The sequence below is a fragment of the Electrona antarctica genome (genome assembly GCF_951216825.1).
Source record: "Electrona antarctica genome assembly, chromosome: 8".
Taxonomy (NCBI): domain Eukaryota; kingdom Metazoa; phylum Chordata; class Actinopteri; order Myctophiformes; family Myctophidae; genus Electrona; species Electrona antarctica.
Genome location: NC_136789.1, coordinates 1,818,851 through 1,840,684, shown reverse-complemented (window position 1 = coordinate 1,840,684; position 21,834 = coordinate 1,818,851). Strand labels below are relative to the sequence as shown.

Here is a 21,834-nt window from a genome sequence, read left to right as displayed (position 1 = left end):
ATGCACTGAAGAGTGAAGTTCATGGTTTTAAGAATGTTTTGTTATCATCATATATTAGTTGTAAGGAGGAAACTTACATCTTTGGACTCCATGACTCCCAGCAGAGGGAAGAGAACAGTTGGCAGGATTGCGGTCACAGCCAGTGGCAGCACCTCTGTACACCAATACACTGCCATCAGGGCAATTACATAGGCACAGCTAGCCTCCTGCAACGCAACACACACACACACACACACACACACACACACACACACACACACACACACACACACACACACACACACACACACACACACACACACACACAACACAATCAGATGTTTACTCTCAGACTTACAATAACACTTAAGATGGAGTATGCATGTATGTAGTGTAGGTTTGTATGTATCTATGCACGTACGTCTGTATGCTCTCTCTTTGTCACAATCACAACTCTCAGAAGTAAAAAAAAGGATTAAGCGACACCTATACACTTATGAATGCAAACCTCAGCTTAATAGGCTACCTTAGTTCATGTCAACAGCTCCATTTCAGGTGATGTGATGATTCTTACTTATACAATTACATTTATGTTTCATATAGACAGATGTATTGTTTTTCCTAAGAAACCTGTATGTCTCCGAGTTTCAGACCCAGTCAGGGGTCCATGGATCCTATTGCAGAGTGCCACAGTGATTATGGGAATAGAATAGTGTATAAACAATGACAGAGACCGTTCTTTCTCAAAACATGGGATCTCATGGAATGTTTTTACTTGTATTCACTGACCTGCCCTACTACAACAACAAAACCCCTGTTTCCACTGGAGTAGCTACGAGATACTACAGAGACACCTGCTGTGCGTGCACTCAGACACTCAAATCATTCAATGAGTGGATTCATTTGATTTTACCTTTTTTTAAATAGACCAGGACTATATATGCACAGAACCAACAACACAGATGGATTTCCAGTCATGTGTGTTTGTAGCCTCGCGTTGCGATACTAATATACCACTGCGCTGGGCTACGTGGAATACGGGCATATGCATATGCAATAGGGGCGGGTGAAGTGTGGCTGCGCCAGGCTAGTGTGTTTGAGATGTAGGCTATAGCCTATAGGTAGGTATGTATATAGGCCTGTGAGAGATTCCCCATTTGTGGTTTTAGTTTGTCTACCCAATGATTTGGCTAAGACAACAAAGGGGTCAAGGACGAGGTCAGCATTGTGTCACGTGAAAATGAAATCCCCCACTGGAGAGGAAGGAATTTCACCCCATCCAGTGCATGGTCTTGAGTTTGACCCCAAACCACACTGAATGAGAGTGGCAGATTTTTTTTCTTCTTCTTCTCTGAACTGGGCTTTGGAACCCCAGTTTCAATCTCTGTTCTTCTTGTTATCATGACCCCTCCTTCTCACACACACACACACACGGGGGGCGCAATCACGCGCACACGCACGCTTGATGTGCATAGGCTAATGCCATCAGATGTGCAGAATTACGCACCAAATATGAACATACTGAAGCACTGGACCATTTCAAATAATATGTTTAAACATTTATTTTGGATTTAGGCTAAATTGAAATATTAAATTGCCTAATTGACTGGCTATAGGCATATAAACTGTATGCTGCTGCAGTGGTGCACAGTGATGGTGACAGATAAAGAAAGACATTTAGTTGTTTCAATGTTGCGCGCTTACTGAACCGCAGAGCACGCATGTTGAACAATTCCAGTCACCAATAAGTCATAAAAAAGGAATTGTGAATTTCTTTCCCCCTCCAGCAGTGAAGAAATAAGAATAACATAATTTATAATACTCACAGTCACACACTCACTCACCATAAGGCTGCAATTAGGGGGAAATTAATGAACGTATAGCCTTTAAATTAAAATCAATCGAATATGTTACCAAATTGCATAATCTTACCGACGTGCCAACGAGGAGCGGCAGTGGCAGCAAGAGGAGCGGCGTGCAGAAGAGGATCGCCCCATTCTTCAGTCTCCAAACTGCGCGCAGTGTGGATAAGACCTTCTTGCGGAGAGGTAAGAGCGCCATATGGGTTTGAATGAATGCGATACGGTGATGATGACCGACCGCGTTGCGTCGCCGTTGCCCGTTGTGTCAGTGTAGTGGTGTGATGGGGGGTGTCTGACCGTCTCCAAGCTCCCTCCGCTCCAACCGTGTTATTACTAGGACGTGGCGTGACCAATGTACTTTGTCTCTCTCTTCCACAGCCTGTAGCAGCCTGTGATGCGAGGTTATATACTCTGCCTATTCTCCAATCTCCACCTCTTGTCTGTCTGACTCTGTCTAGTCTGTCAACTCTCTCCCCCAAACTTAAGTAGGTCTACTGGCCCATGGCCTACTCCCTCTCAACTCCTATCATCCGCCCCCTAAAAAACAAACAAAGAAACAACGCAAAAATACAATTGATTATTCTGTCTTATCATACTCGTTTCATTGCATCCCATCTCCCTCCCCCATCGCGTACCTGTGCGTGGCGCAACTTTACTCTAGTCTACAGCTGGGAGTGAGTAGTGTCGTTACACTTTTCCCAAGCCCTTTCCTGTTATACTTTAAATATTAACTTCTGTTGACTGCTCCTTGGAGCGAGTTTACGGTAAACTCTTACTAAGGTAAACATTTTTGAAGAGAAATTAAAATTATATTCCGCTTTTACGCAGAGGCAACATCACCTTTGGCTTTTCATTGATATCTCTAAATCACTTATTTACATAATTACACAACAGGTGCCTGGTGTGCACACTTATAGACGGCGTGCTCAAACGCAGAATCTTAAAAGGATCCCTGGCTAATAAGTCAATAGGGACTGCTCCCGTCGCAAGTTGATGATGTCATATGCCCATGTGTGGTCTAGCCCTATGGAATTATGAAATGCATATGCTAATAGAAAAACTTTATATGCCTACTTCCTAAACTTAATATGAGCATCAAAGCAATATTTAAAATGTTTTTTTATTAGCACGTGTATTCCATAATTCCATAGGGCTGGACCACACCATAGAGCTATAAAGGATAGAGACCGAACCGGAGCGTAAGCCCCCCCTTTTTCCCTCACTGTATATGTTTCTTTTCCCTTTTTACCTCCTTTATGATGAATTCCTGTTCTGTCCTTTGTCTATATAGAAGTGTCTATTTGTACGTCTCTAAATGTTTTTGATGAATTGAACATGGTGGACCCTATTGGAAACAAGTGTAATGCTAATTGGGTTGTCCACTCACAGTTAACAGCCTTTGTATTGAGTTTGTGCTTGAAATGTACTGTAATTCTGCAAACTGTTAATACATTTTTCAATCAATCAATCAAAAAACCTCAATTTTGAGGTCCAGGCTTACGCACGTGACGTCATGTCGCCATGAACGTCCGTCCACCTCCATGAAAGTGCTGCAATTCCACATTTCGCCAGTAGGTAGTGGCATCTTCAACGTTGGATAGCCAGACAGCCTGGGCACACTTGAACTTCCATGCACGGACAGAAGAAGCTGTGTTTTGCGTCATTTCCGTTTTTTTAGACAGCTGGTGGATGGAAAAGAAGCTCCTCCCACGCGGCAGAATGCCGCTGGGGCAAGCTTTTCCGGGAATCTGGCCGACGCGGCAATCTGCCGCATGGGTGGAGCTTCTTTTCCATCCACCAGCTGTCTAAAAAACGGAAATGACGCAAAACACAGCTTCTTCTGTCCGCACATGGAATCTTATAGATGTGCCCATACCCTAACTGGGGGCTTGGACCACACATGAACATATGACATCATCAACTTGCGACAGGAGCAGTCCCTATTGAGTGAAAGATTCTCTATTTATGAAAGAAATAAAATATTGAAGGTCTTTTTATTTTATCTTTTTAGTAATAGAGGGCAAGACGGCCAGTATAATGTTTTAAGACATATTTGTCTCATTAGCCAGGGATCCTTGCTCTAAACTAGCAGCTAGTCTAACTTGATAGCAGTCTCGTTGTCTACCACTTCTTAATGATATGGTTCAAGTCTGACAACATGGAGGGTGGACATGTTTGTCTACTTTAATGCAACACAATATTTGGCTTTTTAGCTGTTGTTTAATAGTTACTTTATTTCTATCTATTTAAAAAATAGTGCCTTATTAGTAACTGCATCCATACTAATACATACACTGACACCATGGCGCGTAAACAGCGCCTCAAACTGTGACTCCGCCCACAACCGGGGGAAGTTGTGAATTGCGCTCGTTCACTGCAATGCAATTTGCAGCATTTTCAAAACAATATTGAGCAGAGTAGCAATAATCAAACGTATTTGCAATGCCATACGTTGAAAGATCTGTTGCCCGTGGACAAGGCACGCTACCTCCGCAAGTTAGATAGCATCGGCATAGATGTTTGTCCGTATGTGATTAAGGATTGGACCAAGTTGCATTGGCAGCCATAGAAAATTCTTACCCCAGGCTAAAACCGGATGTGACGTTTTTGGGCGTTCCTGTCTAGCGTGGTGTCAGTGTATACAACTGAAATAAAAAGGCGGGCAGAAAAAGAGGCACTTTTTTCCAAGAGAAACCTGTCTATATTCACTTGGTTTAATTACATGGACAAATTTTATCAGGCCAATGGGCCCAAATGCCTTTGACTACCAGGGGCAACAATTTACTTATTATTTTGTAAAATAATAATAATAAACAAAAATACATATGTCCTATACAGTATTTCCATTATATATATATATATATATATATATATATATAAAATATTACCGATTCAACATTTTGTTTGACACCACTATCATCTGTGTTGGATTTGTGTTCATGTGTATTTTCAGTAAAATTGACCTTTCACTCTGTAGCCTACTTCCTCTACAGTACACCAAACCTCACCTCTTTGCCAAAAAAAAGCCTGTGTACAAGCTCAGCATGAGGCTTTGTGCTAGTTTATCTGCTATTTTGGGAACAAAGATTTGGTGGCCTCCCTGTAGTAACTTTGAGGACCCCAATAGGGGTCCCAGAGCCCCTGTTGAAGACCCCTGCTGTAGGTCATAGACTGTAAACCCTGTATAATATCATGTCTACAGGTGCTGCCTATAGAGGGTATGCACATGCTTAAAGTGAATGGCATATCGAGTGGCAAAGCAACATGCAAAGTGAGTTTAACATTGTTTAACGTTGTTTAACGTTGCAATCAGATATTACTTTTCTGTGTGGATGTATGGGTTGTCAAGGCCAGAAAGTCGTTTTTTGCCACTCGGTAGGCATTCCTGCATAACTTCATGGTTTGATGATGATGTCACACGCATACTCTCTATTGACCCGGCTCAATGAAGTGACACACTTCCTCAACTCTCTACCATATTGCGTCATGTCTCTGTCTGCGTGCGACCTGTGCGTGCATGTGTGTGTGCGTGTGTGTGCAGTTGTAATGCACGTAACTCGAGAACCGTTTGCCCCACCGACTTCAAATTCGACCCACGTGTTCCACAACCCCACAGTACCCCAGAGTACCCGGCCTCGAGTCGGTGGCATGCACCGTTTTCCAGAACCACCACAAAAGGCTCTGGTCAGGCTCTGCCAGTGGGCCTAATTAGGCCAAGTCCTCTCAGCCAATTGATTGCCATGGCAACCCCACACCTGCCAATTGATTACTTAACCAGTCCACTTTTCACAGTCAGTTTGCACTCTTCAGACACAGGCACATACAGACAGGACACAGACAGACAGATAAAATGGGTATTGCATACTGCAGTATGGGCACAAAAGGGACACAGACACAGACACAAAAAATGCAAAAAATTTAAAAATAGCCGCACGACTTCGCATGGAGACAGACCTACAGACAGATGACAGCCAAAAGCTAAATCAGTTGGTTGTGACGCCTCCTGGCTCCTTGACAGCTAGGTCAACCAATGACAGCCACATTGTGGTACCACACACATGGCAAAACGCGTGCCATATATTGCAGGCAGCTAAATGTGGAGTACACGGTTCAATACAGTGGCAGTATCATGAAATAAACATTTCTCTCTCCAAGGAATAATAATGTGTCATCACCGAGAGACAGTAGGCCTACAGTGGTCAAACATTTATGAACTGGACTGGTTTGAAATTGTATGGTAGCGATTCAGTGACTTTATTGAATTTATTTAACCATATGAACCCTAGCATCCCTATTCTGGGGCAAATATTCGCCAAAAATAGCAGATCTACCAACTCACAACGTGAACGTATCACTTTGTGATGCGCTGTGAGCATGTAATAGGCTATTTTCAGTGAAGAAATTTGGTGTAGAACGGTACTATAGAACCCTGGGCTGGGGGACTCTAAGTTAACTAAGTATGGTGTAGGGATGTGTAAATGTGTCAAAAATGAAAATCGATTAGCATAATTCAATATTAATCAATTATCGACAAATCGATAAGCCCCCCCCCCCCCCCCCCCCCAGTACTATCATGATAATTTGGTTTGTATCCAGGGCCGGTTCTAGGCATAAGCGGTATAAGCGGTCGCTTAGGGCCACAACCACTGAGGGGGCCACATCACAGGGAGAAGATTTTTTTTTTAATGTATCCCCTATCCCATACATGGGCTACTGGCGGCCTGAGGGCCACATGTGGCCCCCACCTTCACTTAATGCAGCCCGCAGGTTAATATCAACTGTAGGCTGGGGGCCACATGTGGCCCCCAGTCTACAGTTGAGGGATGTTTATACCATCCCTCTACACTGGGGGCGCTGTTTATACCATCCCTCTACACTGGGGGCGCTGTTTATACCATCCCTCTACACTGGGGGTGCTGTTTATACCATCCCTCCCCACTGGGGACGCTGTTTATACCAGTCAGTCTGTCATACCATCCCTCCCCACTGGGGACGCTGTTTATACCAGTCTCTCTGTCATACCATCCCTCCCCACTGGGGGGCACTGTTTATACCAGTCAGTCTGTCATACCATCCCTCCCCACTGGGGGCACTGTTTATACCAGTCAGTCTGTCATACCATCCCTCCCCACTGGGGGCGCTGTTTATACCAGTCAGTCTGTCATACCATCCCTCCCCACTGGGGGTGCTGTTATACCAGTCAGTCTGTCATACCATCCCTCCCCACTGGGGGCACTGTTTATACCAGTCAGTCTGTCATACCATCCCTCCACACTGGGCCCCCACATGTGGCCCCCACCTTCACCTTCACATTACCCTTGATTGAGAGTGATGTGAAGGCTACCACCCCCCATCCTGGCCCAGGATGTTTAATATTGTTTACATATGTATCCTCTAAATGCAGTTAGGCCTAATATATTGGCAGGGTTTGTATGACAATATAGCCTTTGCAAAATATTATTTTTATTAAAAAAAAAGAAGTAAAGTAAAGTAAGTAAGTAAGTAAGTAAAGTAGCAACCCCAGCCTAGGCCTGATTAGGTAAATTCCCAACACCTGCTAAATCCTCCAAACATGTATCTTGATTGGAATCAATCTCCACTCACACTCAATGACTCACACTCCTCATGCAGCTACACAGACACATCCCAGGCACACTTTGGTAGGCCTATAGCCCTGTCCTGTTTGGATGACAGTATTGCCTTTCCAACAGATTTTCATAAAAAAAAAAGAAAACTTTTTTTCCCCCCGATTATCGATTATTCATTTTCATAATCGATTTCGGGTCCCGTTAACGATAATCGATTTGTCGACAAATCGGACCCATCCCTAGTATGGTGTAAGTGAGTAAACTCCCAGTCGGACAGGGACACATGGCACCATCATCTAATAATTTTGCAAGAGAAATGGCACACCAACTATGAATGAAGAAAAAATAAACGACAGACAGTAACCTTTCATTTGAGGTTGAGCCTACCATCATAATCTGACTTTGATTGCTGCGTTGCACTCTGTGTGAGGTCCTCTCGTGCTTTGCCATGTGAGTCAGCAAATGCTGGGAAAGACTGTATACAGCAGGGGTGCCCACACATTTATGACGTGAGATCTACTTTCAGAATGACCAGCTCAACAAGATCTACCCACTGAAAAAATAAGTGTACCATTGCTGAAAATAGTTTAAATATATAATGTACCTGGGGGGGCTTTGGAATAGGGAGAAATTATGACAGGCAGTTTCTGCTGTCAAAATATGTCCCCCCGTATTTAACTTGAACGCCCAATGCATTCTCAATGGCAATAGCACAAACTTTGGCATGCTACTAGTCCTACATACTTACACCTAGAAACCCCATTCAAACCTATTTAGGTTCATCTTACGGTGGACATGTTTGCCTGAAAATAAATCTTTGAAATGTTTCATAGTTTTAGAAATATATTGCTTTCAAATTTGAGAAATTCACAATGGGGCTCAATGGCAGATATTGGCACATCAAAAAAGCACTTTTACCTAGAAACTCCATTCACACTTTTTATAATTCTGCTTACTGTGGAGACACATGCTGGAACTTTTTACTTTGAAATGATTTGTAGTTTCGGAGTTATTTAACTTAAACGCCCAATGCATTCTCAATGGCAATAGCACAAACTTTGGCATGCTACTAGTCCTACATACTTACACCTATAGAAACCCCATTCAAACCTATTTAGGTTCATCTTACGGTGGACATGTTTGCCTGAAATGGAATCTTTGAAATGTTTCATAGTTTTAGAAATATATAGTGCTTTCAAATTTGAGAAATGTATAATGGGGCTCAATGGCAGATATTGGCACGTCAAAAAAGCACTTTCACCTAGAAACTCCATTCACACATTTTATAATTCAGCTTACTGTGGAGACACATGCTGGAACTTTTTACTTTGAAATGATTTGTAGTTTCGGAGTTATTTAACTTAAACGCCCAATGCATTCTCAATGGCAATTACACAAACTTTGGCATGCTACTTGTCCTACATACTTACACCTAGAAACCCCATTCAAACCTATTTAGGTTCATCTTACGGTGGACATGTTTGCCTGAAAAGAAATCTTTGACACTTCGACACCAACTCTGGGGGAGCCCGGGTTCGAACTGGCAACCTTGCAGTTACCATCCAGCCACTCTACCCCCTGAGCCACCGCCGCCCTGTTTTGGTTTGGTTTTACTATAGTTTATGACAGAATGGAGAGAGAAAGCTAAATTCATTGACAAAGTACATTTGGAATTTGTCACCCATCCTACACACCCTACAGTATACGTCTCTGCAAGACACATTACTGTACCTTTACTAGAAGCATTATGAGTATGACCGGTTGTTTTCCTATTTGATGACGTCACTGCAGCTTGGTCAATGTCAAGGCCAGCCCAGGTATTTAACCAGGTTCCTAATCAGGAGCTGGTGTTGCCTGTGGCAGACGGCAGAGGCCAGTTTTCGACTGTGTTCAGGAGGGCTGGTTGTCGGTATTCGTTCATGTTTATTTATTGTATTATTTTATGTATGCTATATCAGAAAATAGCTGCAGAGAATAAATGATTTATGAACTCAATAGACAGACAAAGTTTCAAAGTATTCAAAGTTACTAACTCATATTATGGGACAGACGGTTGAAGACACACACTGGCCGAAATATGATTGACTGTGGTATTCGCTAATGTTTTATCATGTCACAACTGACAACTCTGATCCTTTGTTGCTGTCCCCTGAACTTCACTCTTCCACACTCTCTTCTCTCCTGCACACACCTCCCTCTCTCTTTCTTGAATACTTCAATGACTTATCTTTCTTTATCCATTCCTTTTCCTTCCCAATACACATGCATAATTTATACCTTTCCCTCTCACTTCAATTTACAATACTATACCTGTACGTGCCCGTCGGCCACCGCCCTACAGTACTTGGGAACGATGCAACTTGGGAACCTAATAATACCCGTTGTCATAGAAGTTAGAACCCATTTTAACTATCTCTCTGTGTCCCTTTTGTGCCCATACTAGTGTATATGGAGATCTCTGTAGTATGCAATACGTCTGTTGTCTGTCTGTGTCCCACATGGAGATCTGTGTATGTGCCTATGTCTGAAGAGTGCAAACTGACTGTGAAAAGTGGACTGGTTAAGTAATCAATTGGCAGGTGTGAGGTTGCCATGGCAATCAATTGGCTGAGGCAGAGGCCTTGGCCTAATTAGGCCCACTGGCAGAGCCTGACCAGAGCCTTTTGTGGTGGTTCTGGAAAATGGTGCATGCCACCAACTCGAGGCCGGGCACTGCACTCCCTGTGGGGGTGTGGAACACGTGTGTCGAATTTGAAGTCGGTGGGGCAAACGGTTCTCGAGTTACATGCATTACAACCGTACACACACACACACGCAGACAGAGACGTGGCGCATTTATAGTAGGATGTACTGTTCTAGTAAAAGCTTCAGTTGCTATAGATCGGCAACCTCAATATACTTTCATGTACGACTCTGTTGCAAGCTCACGCTCACGCTGATGCATTTGAGCTTGTACTATGGTCTGTTTTAAAGACTGGACTCTGTGAGCAACAGCCTTACAGGCTACACGTAGCTGACTGTATGGAGTTCAAGGGTCAGAGTCATTATACCCTGTTGGTATTCCTGTGCTTTTGGAACGTGCAAGACAAGTTCAAGAAATGAAATAAGAGCGATGAGAGCAGAAGTGAGAGGTTTTCCAAACACGGGCATATTAGAGCAGGTACAGAAGAGAATGAAAGGAGGAGAAATGAGGTAGGCCTACAAAATGTTCACCATCTTGAACTCTTTTTCTGTTTGGCTTCTGATCACCTCTTCCGTTTTCTCCTATCCTGCATGTTTAGACAAGACCTCAGAGTCTAAAATCTAACCTGCTAGTGACAAAGACCCTCTGTCATGGAGAGACAGGGAGAGAAAGTGAAAGAGAGAGAGAGAGAGGCAGAGAGAGAGGGGGAGAGGGAGAGGGGGAGGGAGAGGTGAGGTGAGGGAGGGCAGAGAACAAAGGAAGGGAGGGAGGAAGAAGGATGGAGTTTCCTCAGAACAACAGTAGGTTGCTGAGATGATTTGTCAGTGAGAATTGTGAGACTCACACACACACACACACACACACACACACACACACACACACACACACACACACACACACACACACACACACACACACACACACACACACGTGCATTTATTGCATTTATAATGAACACAGATATTTTCATTCTGAGCTTTGCAAATGATCTCTATGAATAAAGTTGATCATTATTACATCACAATGTAATGTATTGTGCATAATGAATACTATGAATTATACTCATTCATATTCACTCATTAAATGAATTAATATAGCTCATTATGCATTGAACTAATGTTATACTGTGAATCTATCCTATGCTGCCACCCTGTGGTCACTGACTTGCATACAGTACATGCAGTTGGCAAACCCAGGCTGACCTTGACCTAGCCAGGCTGTTGTTTTACAAATTACAATTACAACTCCAGCAAAGCCAAACTATCAATATACAGCTTATAGAATGTTCATAAATGTAGGCTAATATCTTTGTATGAACAGATGAGAAGAAAGTGGTGCTTAGAAAGACTGAACTTGTGTCTATCCAGGGATAATCTCCATCAATGTACTTGGCACTGGTGTCGCGAGCCAAAAATAGCAGACATACAAGCAGCTTGTAGATCTAGTATCTTCGTCTAAAACCGTTGTGAACATTGAATTGTAGTTGAACCCCTAACATTGAACCCATACTTACAGTATACCTTACTAAACCTCTACCTAACCCTAACCCCCTAATAGCCTATACTCAACTCCACTACCTAATATTGAAACCCTTACTTAACTGAACCCCTACACCTACTTCAAGGGGGTGTACGTGATATATTTTGTTAAAATAAGTTTCAAATAGCTCTATAGGCACGTCTCCCTAGCTCTTTAGTAAACAGAGAATATATTTTCAGGTCAGGATACCAATTTTATCCAATCAGAAGAGAGAACTATGCAAGATACAGAATGAAGTGAAACTGGAAGTGATGAAAACAAACAAACAAACAAACAGACACATTTTTAAATCTGAGCTGATTAAAGGAGTCTCTCTCCTGATTGGATGAAATAGGTGACCCATATGGAAATGTATTTTCTGTTTTTAAGAAAGAGCTGCAGAGATGGCGAGACTGTTGGCGACTGGTTACTGAACAAACAAAAGGTGTATTTAAACAAAAAATATCACTTACAGCAAGGGTTCCCAAACTTTTTAGGATGTGACCCCCATATAAACATATTGCGAGGCGCTGTGAGTGTGTGAATGTGTAAAATGTGTATGAGTGCACAAAAGTGTGCATGCATGCGTGTGTGTGTGCCAAGGTCATGTGCGTAGGTGTACTGCTGGAACAAGTCAGTCTGGGAAAAATACACCCCCACAATCTCTATGTTGACTGTCTTTGAAGTCATTATGGAGTTTTCCATGGCTCAAAGACTTGAATCTCTCTCTCTCTCTCTGTGTGTGTGTGTGTGTGTGTGTGTGTGTGTGTGTGTGTGTGTGTGTGTGTGTGTGTGTGTGTGTGTGTGCGTGTGTGTGCGTGTGCGTGCGCCGTGCGTGCGTGCGAGCGAGCGTGCGTGCGTGCGCGCATGTGCGTGGGCACGCTCACACTTTTTGCTTTTGAAAGTTGAGGGGCCCTTTCCTAAATCAAAGTGCTCTATTTGCAACATAGCTATGGCAAGCAAATATTATATCACTCTTTTTCTCAGTCTCCGTCGCTCTCCGAGATAACATCCACAATCTGCTGACCAGGGCCGTAAAATATTATATGATACATGTAATATTAGATTGAATAAAAAACATGAATAATTGAATGGATATTATTAGAGCCCGGTTTTCTAATAGGCTCCTGTGGTCACACAGGCACCTCAGGCAAACTTCTTGATACCAAATTATTCAGACCTGAATCACCAGCGACCTCTGGGCACCACGGGTCTTAATATTTACATTTAGTCGTGAGTAACAACTGCTGTGTGTCAATCCAGAATTAAATATTAACTGGCCAACGAGCGGGATGCGAGTTTTGAGCACAGAACACTAGTATACAGATCGACGAGCATCGACTGTTTCCCTCTCTTTCTACCCCTCTCTGTAAAGGTTTAACCTCTCTTCTTGCTGTCCTCCACCTCCTTAGACATCGACCAGGTGAGTTTGGACAGTGTTTTGTTTTCTCAAAGAAATTACTTGACTGTATTCTGTACTATAGAGGATGAACTATAGAGGAAAGATTCACATCATGCATGAGCCTGTCCATCTGCGATTCTGCAAAATTCTGTCAGTAATCGTGGCAGAATCACGGTTGCAATTTAAATTCAATCTAAATTGAAGACCACTAAACACGCATCTACAGACTCTAGCTCTTGCTGCAGAAATAACTGTACATAGACTAGATTGACTATAGGTTATTATTGTTTGCTGTTTGTGTTTGAGAAATCTCGCTCTGCCAAACAAAACTATCTGAACTGAAGCAGTGAAACCATAACCTTTGTTCCTCTGGCAAACACTAGAATAACTAGCAATTGCCTAGAATAACAGTGGTTAAGGAAGGGAACACACTGCAAACTACCTGCTGAATAGTATGACATGTAGTTGGTGTTTTTGGTCAATTATGAATCAGAATCCAATTACTGTATGCTCATCAAATATGTGTACAAAAGTGGTGTATTTTCAGTGTTGTTTTTATGAGGATTTATTGGTGTTAAAACGTTTCACTCCTTCAGAATCTTATATCTCTGCTTTCAATTTTTCTGTTTTCTATTCTCCTTCCCACATTCTCTCTGTCAGCTGCACAAAGGCTTCTAATTCAGTAACAATTGAATATTGTAACACAGTATGAAACTATGAATACAGAATAAATCCAAATTATATACACAGACTGTAAAACATGATGCAAGTAAAATTGCGAAGTAAATATGACTTTAATTACTGTATATACTAATGAGTGTCACACATGACACATGCGCAGAGCAAGTTCAGCCCAAGGCATGATAGAGGTAGTGTCAGTCCACGGGCCAGTCAGGCGCCATTGCATGGGAGGCAAAACTGGAAGTTCAGTGAAATACATTGACAATGAGAGTCGGCTGGACCAGCTTGTGACCAGCTTGTGACCAAACACTATTTCTGAACGATGTGTCGAAAAGCAACACAGCAGAAAACAATGTGTGATATGTCTTTTTTAAATTTCCTGGTCCGAGAATTTTACAATGGTCGTTTAGAACTAGCGTTTATTCATAAGCTAGCTCTCATTGAATTGTATGTAGTATTATACCAAACTCTCGGCTGCAGTTTGTGTCCCTGTGCAACGAATAGTCGTACATAACTGTACCTTATTTTTAATTACCTTGGTTCAGTCAGGAAACTCAGTGCAGTTGCTGGCGGCCGACCATTGGTCGGTCTCAGCTCCAGGCTTGTTACAGTAACTGAACCAATCACATACTCACTTCAATCTCAGACCGCCCTATTTAAAGCATAGCATTTCTGCTTGCTGTTTGCTGCTGCCTATATGCTTTGCTGTTTCACTTACTACACACTGTTGTCACTGTTGTTTATAATTTATTTTGTGCCTTTTGCTGCTGCTCACACTCCCCACCCCAGCTACCACCTTTCGAAGGATTTCAAAGACCCCTAATTGGTAGGGTTGATGCAGTGTGAAGAGTACCTAAAGCACACCAAACCCAAATAGATATCTTGCTCATTTTATATTCTTTAAACATATTTTAATGGGCTGTCCTGACTGAACTTAATGTTTGTGTGTTTCAGGCTGGTTTCTTTGAAATGAAGCTGTGTGTGCCTCTGCTCCTGTTGTGTTTATGCCGTCTGGGAATAACTGTAAGAACACTACTCCCCATACTAATATCAACCGGCCTACATTCTCGCATCACCTGTGCTGCACCAGTTCTAGCTACACTACCACACCATTCCACACAGCTATGTGTTTGTTGGCTACTACTAGATTTCAAGTCTATCAATACAGTATTGATAGACATACAATACAATTCATTCAGCATCTATCCATGCATCCTTCTATCCATAATAATTTGGTCCACAATCCTTTGTGGTATTTGTCACTGTATATTTGCATATACAGTTAATATGAGCATTTAACCCATCCTACTTGAGAAGCAGTGGGTGCTACGAGGGCACCATCCATCCATCCAGCATAAGCTCTCTTTTGTCTCGCTCTGCATTTTACATCCAGGATGATGACCCCCCTAATGCTACAAGTGCTGCATCTGAGCTGGATGAGGAGGAGGAGGAGGAGGTGAAAGAGGAAGAGCAGGGGTGTGAAGGAGATCAGGTGTTCAGTATGCGGGCGCGCCAGGCAGTAGGGGGTGCCATCGAGCGTTTGGGTCTGCAACTGTTGAAGAAGCTGCCGGTCGGACCACAGCAACCTAACATCATTATATCCCCTCTCAGCGTGGCCTTCGCTCTGGCACAGCTCACCCTAGGTCTGTGTGTATTGTTGCTTGGGAGCGGGCAGGCCTGTGTGTGTGGGTGTGTGTGTGTCAGTGTGTTCAGGTTTTGTGCACAACACGACAGAACAAAGTTGTCTCATGGGTCATGGCAATCATTTACTATTTTTTGAAACTTGTGTTGACCACAATTTCCTTGATTGTGGTTGCCAAAATCTTGGCACGTATGTGCTTTACGTTCTGGGCAGTACAAGTGAGGATGTTTTGGTGAAGTAAGGACATTCTAGTTAAACCTTGGGAGTTGGGATAGGTTCCGAATCTGCTTGTTAAAATGCTGATGAACTTTAGTAGAATCTTGAGTTATACAGCTACCTGGCCAAGTCAAATTGTCTAAATATTTTCTATTATATGTATTGCGTGTATGTCCGCCTTCTGTTGACAGCACTCTACTAGCACAGCATTTCTGCTGTGCTAGTCTAGACAACCTCTGTCAAGGGTATTTTAACATTTCAACAGCCATTTCACTTTGGCCAAATTATACCGGAACAATAACAACAATGTTATAATGGCAGAATTTACTTTGTCAGTTTTGTCTGTCTTGCCTGGTTCACCATACATTTAGGACTTATATAATGCTCAAAGTTCAACATCACTTTAAACCACTTTAACCCTAGTGACCTATGGAGCGAACATTCAGCGAAAACAGCGACAAAAACTGCGGTTGAGAGTTAGTTTCCAAAGGCTAATAAACGGCTTGAATTTGGGGAAAAACAGGCTTCTTCATTGTCTGCATAATTCTAATAGTCAGTGCCTGTGTGTAAGTTGAGATCAATTGCTCCATCCAGTGAGGAGAACCATGCGGGGACAGAGAGTGACTGACCTTCCTTAATTATATGTACGATAGGATTCAAGTATTTAAATCAAACCACTTGGGTCTACATGGGTCTATTTCAATGAAACGCCTGTGATGGAGGTGCACACATGATGAATCATATCTGTGAATTCTGCTTCAGGTGCTCAAAATGCAACAGAAACACTGCTGCTACAGTCTCTTCATGCCCACAACCTACCTTGTTACCATCACATCCTGGGGGGCCTGCAACGTCATCTCAGTAACACCACGCTAGAAGTGGCTACACGCATGTACCTGAAACCAGGTGTGTGGGGGTGTATGTTTGTATACTATATGTCTGCTTAAGTATAGTGTGTAGGTCAGTACGCGCGTGCGTGCGTGCGTGCGTGCGTGCGTGCGTGCGTGCGTGCGTGCGTGCGCCCTCTTGCAAGAGCAATAGTGGAAACTAAAAGACATTCTGTGTATACATGCATCTTCATACAAATATTTCACATTTATCTTACTCACGCCTCTATCTCTATCCCTCTTCTCCTCAGGGTTTAATGTGAAGCTCTCCTTTATCGAAGACTCGCTTGCCAGGTACCGACAAAAGGGGGAAAAAATAGTTTATTTTAATTAATCAAACATAGTGAAAGCTATGATGATAAATATATACATTTTATTCAAATAGACCAGTCATTCTCAACTGGTGGTCCGCGCTGCCTGCTGTTGGGCAGTGGGCTACTGAGGAGATGCCAAAATAATTTAAACTACAAATTCAAATATATAGATAGAATTTTGTGATACATTTTTATTATTTATTATTTATATATTTCACTTCGTTGTTTTGTATTCGTTACTGGCAGAAACACATTTGACATAATTTGCCAGTAACCTCTGAATCTTTCAAATAGCCATATTGATTGATTGATTGAATGCTTTATTAGACAGATATAAAAACGGCATGAGGTAGGCTTACAGTCAGACATTTAAGCTAGTGTTTCCATTGCGGTCCTATGTATTCAATTCATCAACATAGCATAAAAATAACATCAAAATACAGTACATGCCGATGCCATTATGTTTATGACATTGGAAATTGTAAATTCGTTCAACTCACTCAACGATTCATGCACCTTTTTTGTTGGTTTGAGGTTGTGAGAGGATATCGTTTTGGTTTCCCTCAGATACAAATCAGAGCCCGCCCCCCTTACCTCCGTAGAGGAAGTCAACCAATGGGTGGAGAATGCCACCAAAGGCCACATTGCCAACTTCTTGCCAAACCTTCCACATGATGTAGTCCTTATGCTCATCAATGCAGTATACTTCAAAGGTATAATCATTATTATAATAACCTAATTATAATATACTTTGGCAATTCCACTGTCCATTCCTCTGTTTTGCCTGTTTGTAATGACTCCCATGTGTCTGCCGCTGTTGTTGACAGGTGAATGGGAGTCCCGTTTTGACCCGCAGGCCACCTCCAAAGGAGTGTTCTATTTGGACAACCAGAAGTCTGTGTCCGTAGACATGATGAAGTCAGGCAATTACCCTCTACGGTTACTGCATGATGCACAACTAAAGGCTCAGGTACAGTAGATGCATTTTGATCCCAAGTGACACACACACACACACACACACACACACACACACACACACACACACACACACACACACACACACACACACACACACACACACACACACACACACACACACACACACACACACACAGGCATTGTTTGATGCATGTACTTGTTTGTATAAACGAGTGAGTGGGTAAAATTACTGTTATGACTGGATTGCACTGAGCTGTACTATGTGTGTATGTGTTGATAATGTTTAGATGAGGTGTTGTAATATTGGGGTGTAAAGCTGTTGGCATTGAATGGCAGAATATATTACTTGTAACAATGTTACATACTGTTCTTCACACTATGATCAAGTACTAATAATACTTACACTGTCTGATGCAGTACAGCATTAGCCAGACTGTTGGAGTGAATTCACGCTAGTACATCATAGGTGGCAGCCTGTGAGGCCAAGAGCGTTTTTCCGGGTGCTTCAAATGCCACTAAGCAACTTTCATTGAAATAAATACCTGGGGACGGGCCAGTTCGCCCTCTACATATTATTTTATTATTTTTTATTATTATATTATTACAATCCAGGTGTCCGTCAGGAGACTCTGTTGTTAGTTCCGAGCTAATCTGTTTATTGAACGAGCCGAGCGGCCATTGTGTGCATCATTATGCATCTTCAACGGCACAAAAGACAGTGAGCCAGTAATGAACGGGATCTCTCTATTAGCATGTTATGTTTTTGTCTTTTCTTGGGTTTCTAGATTGCATGTTTCCCTTTCAAAGGCAACACCAGTTTCCTGGTTGTAATGCCTTTGCCAGGACGAGGGAATGTCTCATCTGTGCTTCCCAAGTTGAACATCTCTGAGGTGTACAGACGCCTGCCTCAGGAGAGAGCCATGCACGTCAGCCTGCCCAAGTTTAAACTGCAGTACCGACAGGAGCTACAGGAGGCACTCACTAGCATGGGTAAGACCACATGCCTCACTAACATGATGAGGGGACATGTTTTAGAACAGTGGTGTTCAGGGGCCCTCAGGGTTCCTTGAGCGGGTCCTTGAAATTAAATAGTTTGAGAACCACTGTTTTAGAAGGTAGGGCAATACATAGGTGGAAAGGGGGAAGGGGGGTTGTGTGTTTGTATGTTTTATGTGGTCATTTGTATACATGTGAATCTGTAAAAAAATGTGTGTGTGAAGACAGATGACCAGACTCTCCCGTCTCTGCCTTCCTTCGCTCTTCACTCTCCTAGTATCTCATGACCCTCTCTCTAGAAATGCTGCCCTTACCACTCTTCTACCCCTAGATACAGTTTATCACTCAGCACTTAGGTTTATCACTGGTGAAAGCTACAGCACTCACCATTGCACCCTCTATGATAGAGTAGGTTGGTCTTCCCTCTCTGAGAGGAGAACCAGGCACTGGCACCAGTTTATTTTTAAAGCTATTGATGGGAAGTTACCACCCTACATCACGTTGCTGCTAAACTGGAAAATAAATACTTGTCAGACCCGTTCAAGTGAATGGCTTGTACACTAGAGGTCCCATCTGTGCAGTCTGAACTGGGAAAATCTGCTTTCTGCTTCGATGCCCCTACTACATGGAACACTCTAGCAAACACTGGAAATTAATTGGTACCCCAATATCATATGGTCAATTTAATAACCTGCTTCTGAACCTCCCTACTTCAATATGTAACTGTTTTTAACTTGTGTTTTGTTTCACTGTGTGTTTTATATCCGTCTTAAATTGTTTTATATATATATATGTGATCTCGTCAGCATTGCAAATGAGGGGGAACCTCAATGCTCTTTTCGAGAATAAATAAAGGTTTCAATCAATCAATCAATCAATCTTCTTCTTTGTTATTTTCCCCTGTCCTCTTAGGTCTGGGATCTCTGTTTTCTGGACCAGACCTATCTGGGATCTCAGACCTTCCCCTGAGGGTGACAAGTGTCCGTCACGCCAGCGAAATGGAGCTGAGTGAGGATGGGGTCGAGGCATCCGCGGTCACTGCAGTCAGCACCACACGCTCCATTTCCAGCTTCTCCCTCAACTCTCCTTTCCTCTTTGCGGTCGTTGACGAGGCCTCCATGACCCCCCTCTTCCTGGGCATGGTTACAAACCCCGCCCCAGACGATGCCCCGATGCCCCAAGACGATCCGTTTGCCAACAGCACCCAGAGTGATGAACCCGGTATAGATTGGTAAACAATTGGAACAGACGTAAATAACGAACATGGTGACAATGTGATTAGCAAGGGTGGCCTGGGAGATACCAGCACACAATCATAGGATGGCGAGGACAGTCTCCCGCAGACATGTCTCAGAAATGAAGGTGGACATGGAGCAGACGGCAACCCCATCTGAAAATCAGTGGTCTCACTTCCACAGCATCATAGAGAATTCGAATGCGCACAGCTCCAAGAGTGAGATTGTTATAATAACACTTTAAGGTGTTTTATATTATTGTAATGTACACACATCCTGAGCGAGCATATATCATCCTGAGAAATCATGAGTACTATGTTGTATGACTGTGTTCGGAGCAAAATATTATAGCGTATTTGTTGTATTATACAAGTGATGTAAAAATGCTTGGGTTGAATGCATTCTACTGTAGATAAACAATTCACAACACAGCTATCATTGTCACAGTGTATTGTAATGCATGTATTTGTTCTTAGATTAATATAAGAGTAGTTGATGATATTCATTTATAATTTGCTTAGCCCTATAACTTTATTGCTTGCAATTAGTTACCCCTACACCTGTGCAATGTTGAATGTATTTTTGCTTCGATTTTTATCCAGCATGCAAACCTATGTGAAGTAAAAATGTATTAGGCCTACAATACCAATAATAGATTAGACATGGCATGTGTTGAGAATAATTTATATTATTTTATATTGTTTTTTTTAAACTTGCCTAATTTCCCTTTCATGATTGCTCACAAAAAGCCAAATAAAATAAGACTAAATATAATCTTTGTGCCATTGCCTGAATTATATAATATCATATTTATTTGGAAGAGTGAGCTGTCATTTATGATTTATTTATTATTATTATTATTATTGTTTTTTTTTCATTAGTAAGCCAATACATGATTGATTGATTTAAAGGTTTATTAACAGACTGGACAGGATAAAACCAGAAGAAAGCATCAGGGTCCTCCATTTTCAATTCATCAAAACATTTAAAGACATATGCACATCTATTCAAAAACAAAAATCATAAAATACAGTTAATTAGAAAAAAGGGAATACACAATATAGTTAATTACTAGTGAGTAAAATGTAGAATCTGATATAAGCCACAAGGTAGATAATGTTATAGAGTAGACCCAGATAAAATAAAATGTGATAGAATAAAATAGATAAATACTATAGATTCTGATACAAATCTGATTGACGTGTGGCAGCCACACTGGGCGCCCCTCACGTGAATTTTCTGTTTTGTACAATATAAGAATAGTAGAATACCATATGGTGCATAGCGTAGCGAACTTTATAGATATGCACCTGGGTGGACAAACTGGACATATAGGACATGTTTTTGTATGCCTACAAATGTAAACAGACGTGGTGTTAATCATTAATTACTCCTGAAAAGTTTAGAAGCCAATCGTAGGCAATGAAGGTGGATTATGAGAAATCAAACAAACCCGTCTTGATCACATGACTATGGAGAGCATGTGTACCGATTTGCGTGAAATTTGGATAACATCTGAAGGAGTAATATTAGACAATGTGTTTTACATATGTCGGCCTCCTGGTGGCGCTATAAAGAGCAGATGTGAAAAATTCCAGGCAAAGGTTTTTCCTTGGCCTCTAGGGAGTTGGCAAAAAAAGTTATCCACAAATCCGTGCAGTTGGAGGTAAAAACACTTTTTGGCCGGTTATAGCGCCACCATGAGGCTGAGTTGAAAATGTTCACGTGGCATTTCTTCCTCGGCCTAGTGGGAATGTACGTGCGCAATTTCACGGAAATCACATGATGTGTTCATGATTTGCAGCATTTTGTTTGAAACTGAGCACTCTTGCGAACTTTGGAAGCCAATCTTAGCCAATCAGGATGGAGTCTGAGAAATCTGAAAGACCCGT

At 42.2% G+C, this 21,834-nt stretch overlaps 2 protein-coding genes across 3 annotated transcripts in view; one reads left to right on the top strand and one right to left on the bottom strand.

Moving 5' to 3' along the window:
• Positions 1 to 2,702, bottom strand: part of LOC306928462 (Na(+)/citrate cotransporter-like) — a 35,078-nt gene extending 32,376 nt beyond the window's left edge. Inside the window, exons 1-2 of the mRNA XM_079508596.1 lie at positions 1,912 to 2,702; positions 78 to 206 (exon numbers count right to left, since the gene is read on the bottom strand). Coding sequence (XP_079364722.1) covers positions 78 to 206; positions 1,912 to 2,040 — 258 coding nt within the window. The 5' untranslated portion in view covers positions 2,041 to 2,702. The remainder of the gene's footprint in view (positions 1 to 77; positions 207 to 1,911) is intronic.
• serpinf2a (serpin peptidase inhibitor, clade F (alpha-2 antiplasmin, pigment epithelium derived factor), member 2a) lies at positions 1,933 to 20,699 on the top strand. 2 transcript variants are annotated; one of them, XM_079508597.1, is made up of 10 exons: positions 1,933 to 2,027; positions 13,006 to 13,053; positions 14,668 to 14,736; positions 15,107 to 15,356; positions 16,334 to 16,477; positions 16,710 to 16,752; positions 17,340 to 17,485; positions 17,600 to 17,742; positions 18,497 to 18,701; positions 19,620 to 20,699. In XM_079508597.1, the coding sequence occupies exons 3-10, from the start codon at positions 14,683 to 14,685 to the stop codon at positions 19,940 to 19,942; spliced, it is 1,308 nt and encodes a 435-aa protein (XP_079364723.1). In that variant the 5' UTR covers positions 1,933 to 2,027; positions 13,006 to 13,053; positions 14,668 to 14,682; the 3' UTR covers positions 19,943 to 20,699. The 2 variants fall into 2 exon arrangements, with proteins under 2 accessions (XP_079364723.1, XP_079364724.1); XM_079508598.1 differs by lacking the exons at positions 1,933 to 2,027; positions 13,006 to 13,053 and adding an exon at positions 14,408 to 14,539.
• The last annotated feature ends 1,135 nt before the right edge of the window (positions 20,700 to 21,834 follow it).

Bases quoted from the DNA above. Each gene is read 5' to 3' on its own strand.
- serpinf2a (XM_079508597.1), top strand. From the start codon at position 14,683: ATGAAGCTGTGTGTGCCTCTGCTCCTGTTGTGTTTATGCCGTCTGGGA. The intron at 16,753-17,339 runs GTACCGACAAAA...GGTTTCCCTCAG, and splicing joins ATCGAAGACTCGCTTGCCAG to ATACAAATCAGAGCCCGCCC. The intron at 17,486-17,599 runs GTATAATCATTA...TGTTGTTGACAG, and splicing joins CAATGCAGTATACTTCAAAG to GTGAATGGGAGTCCCGTTTT.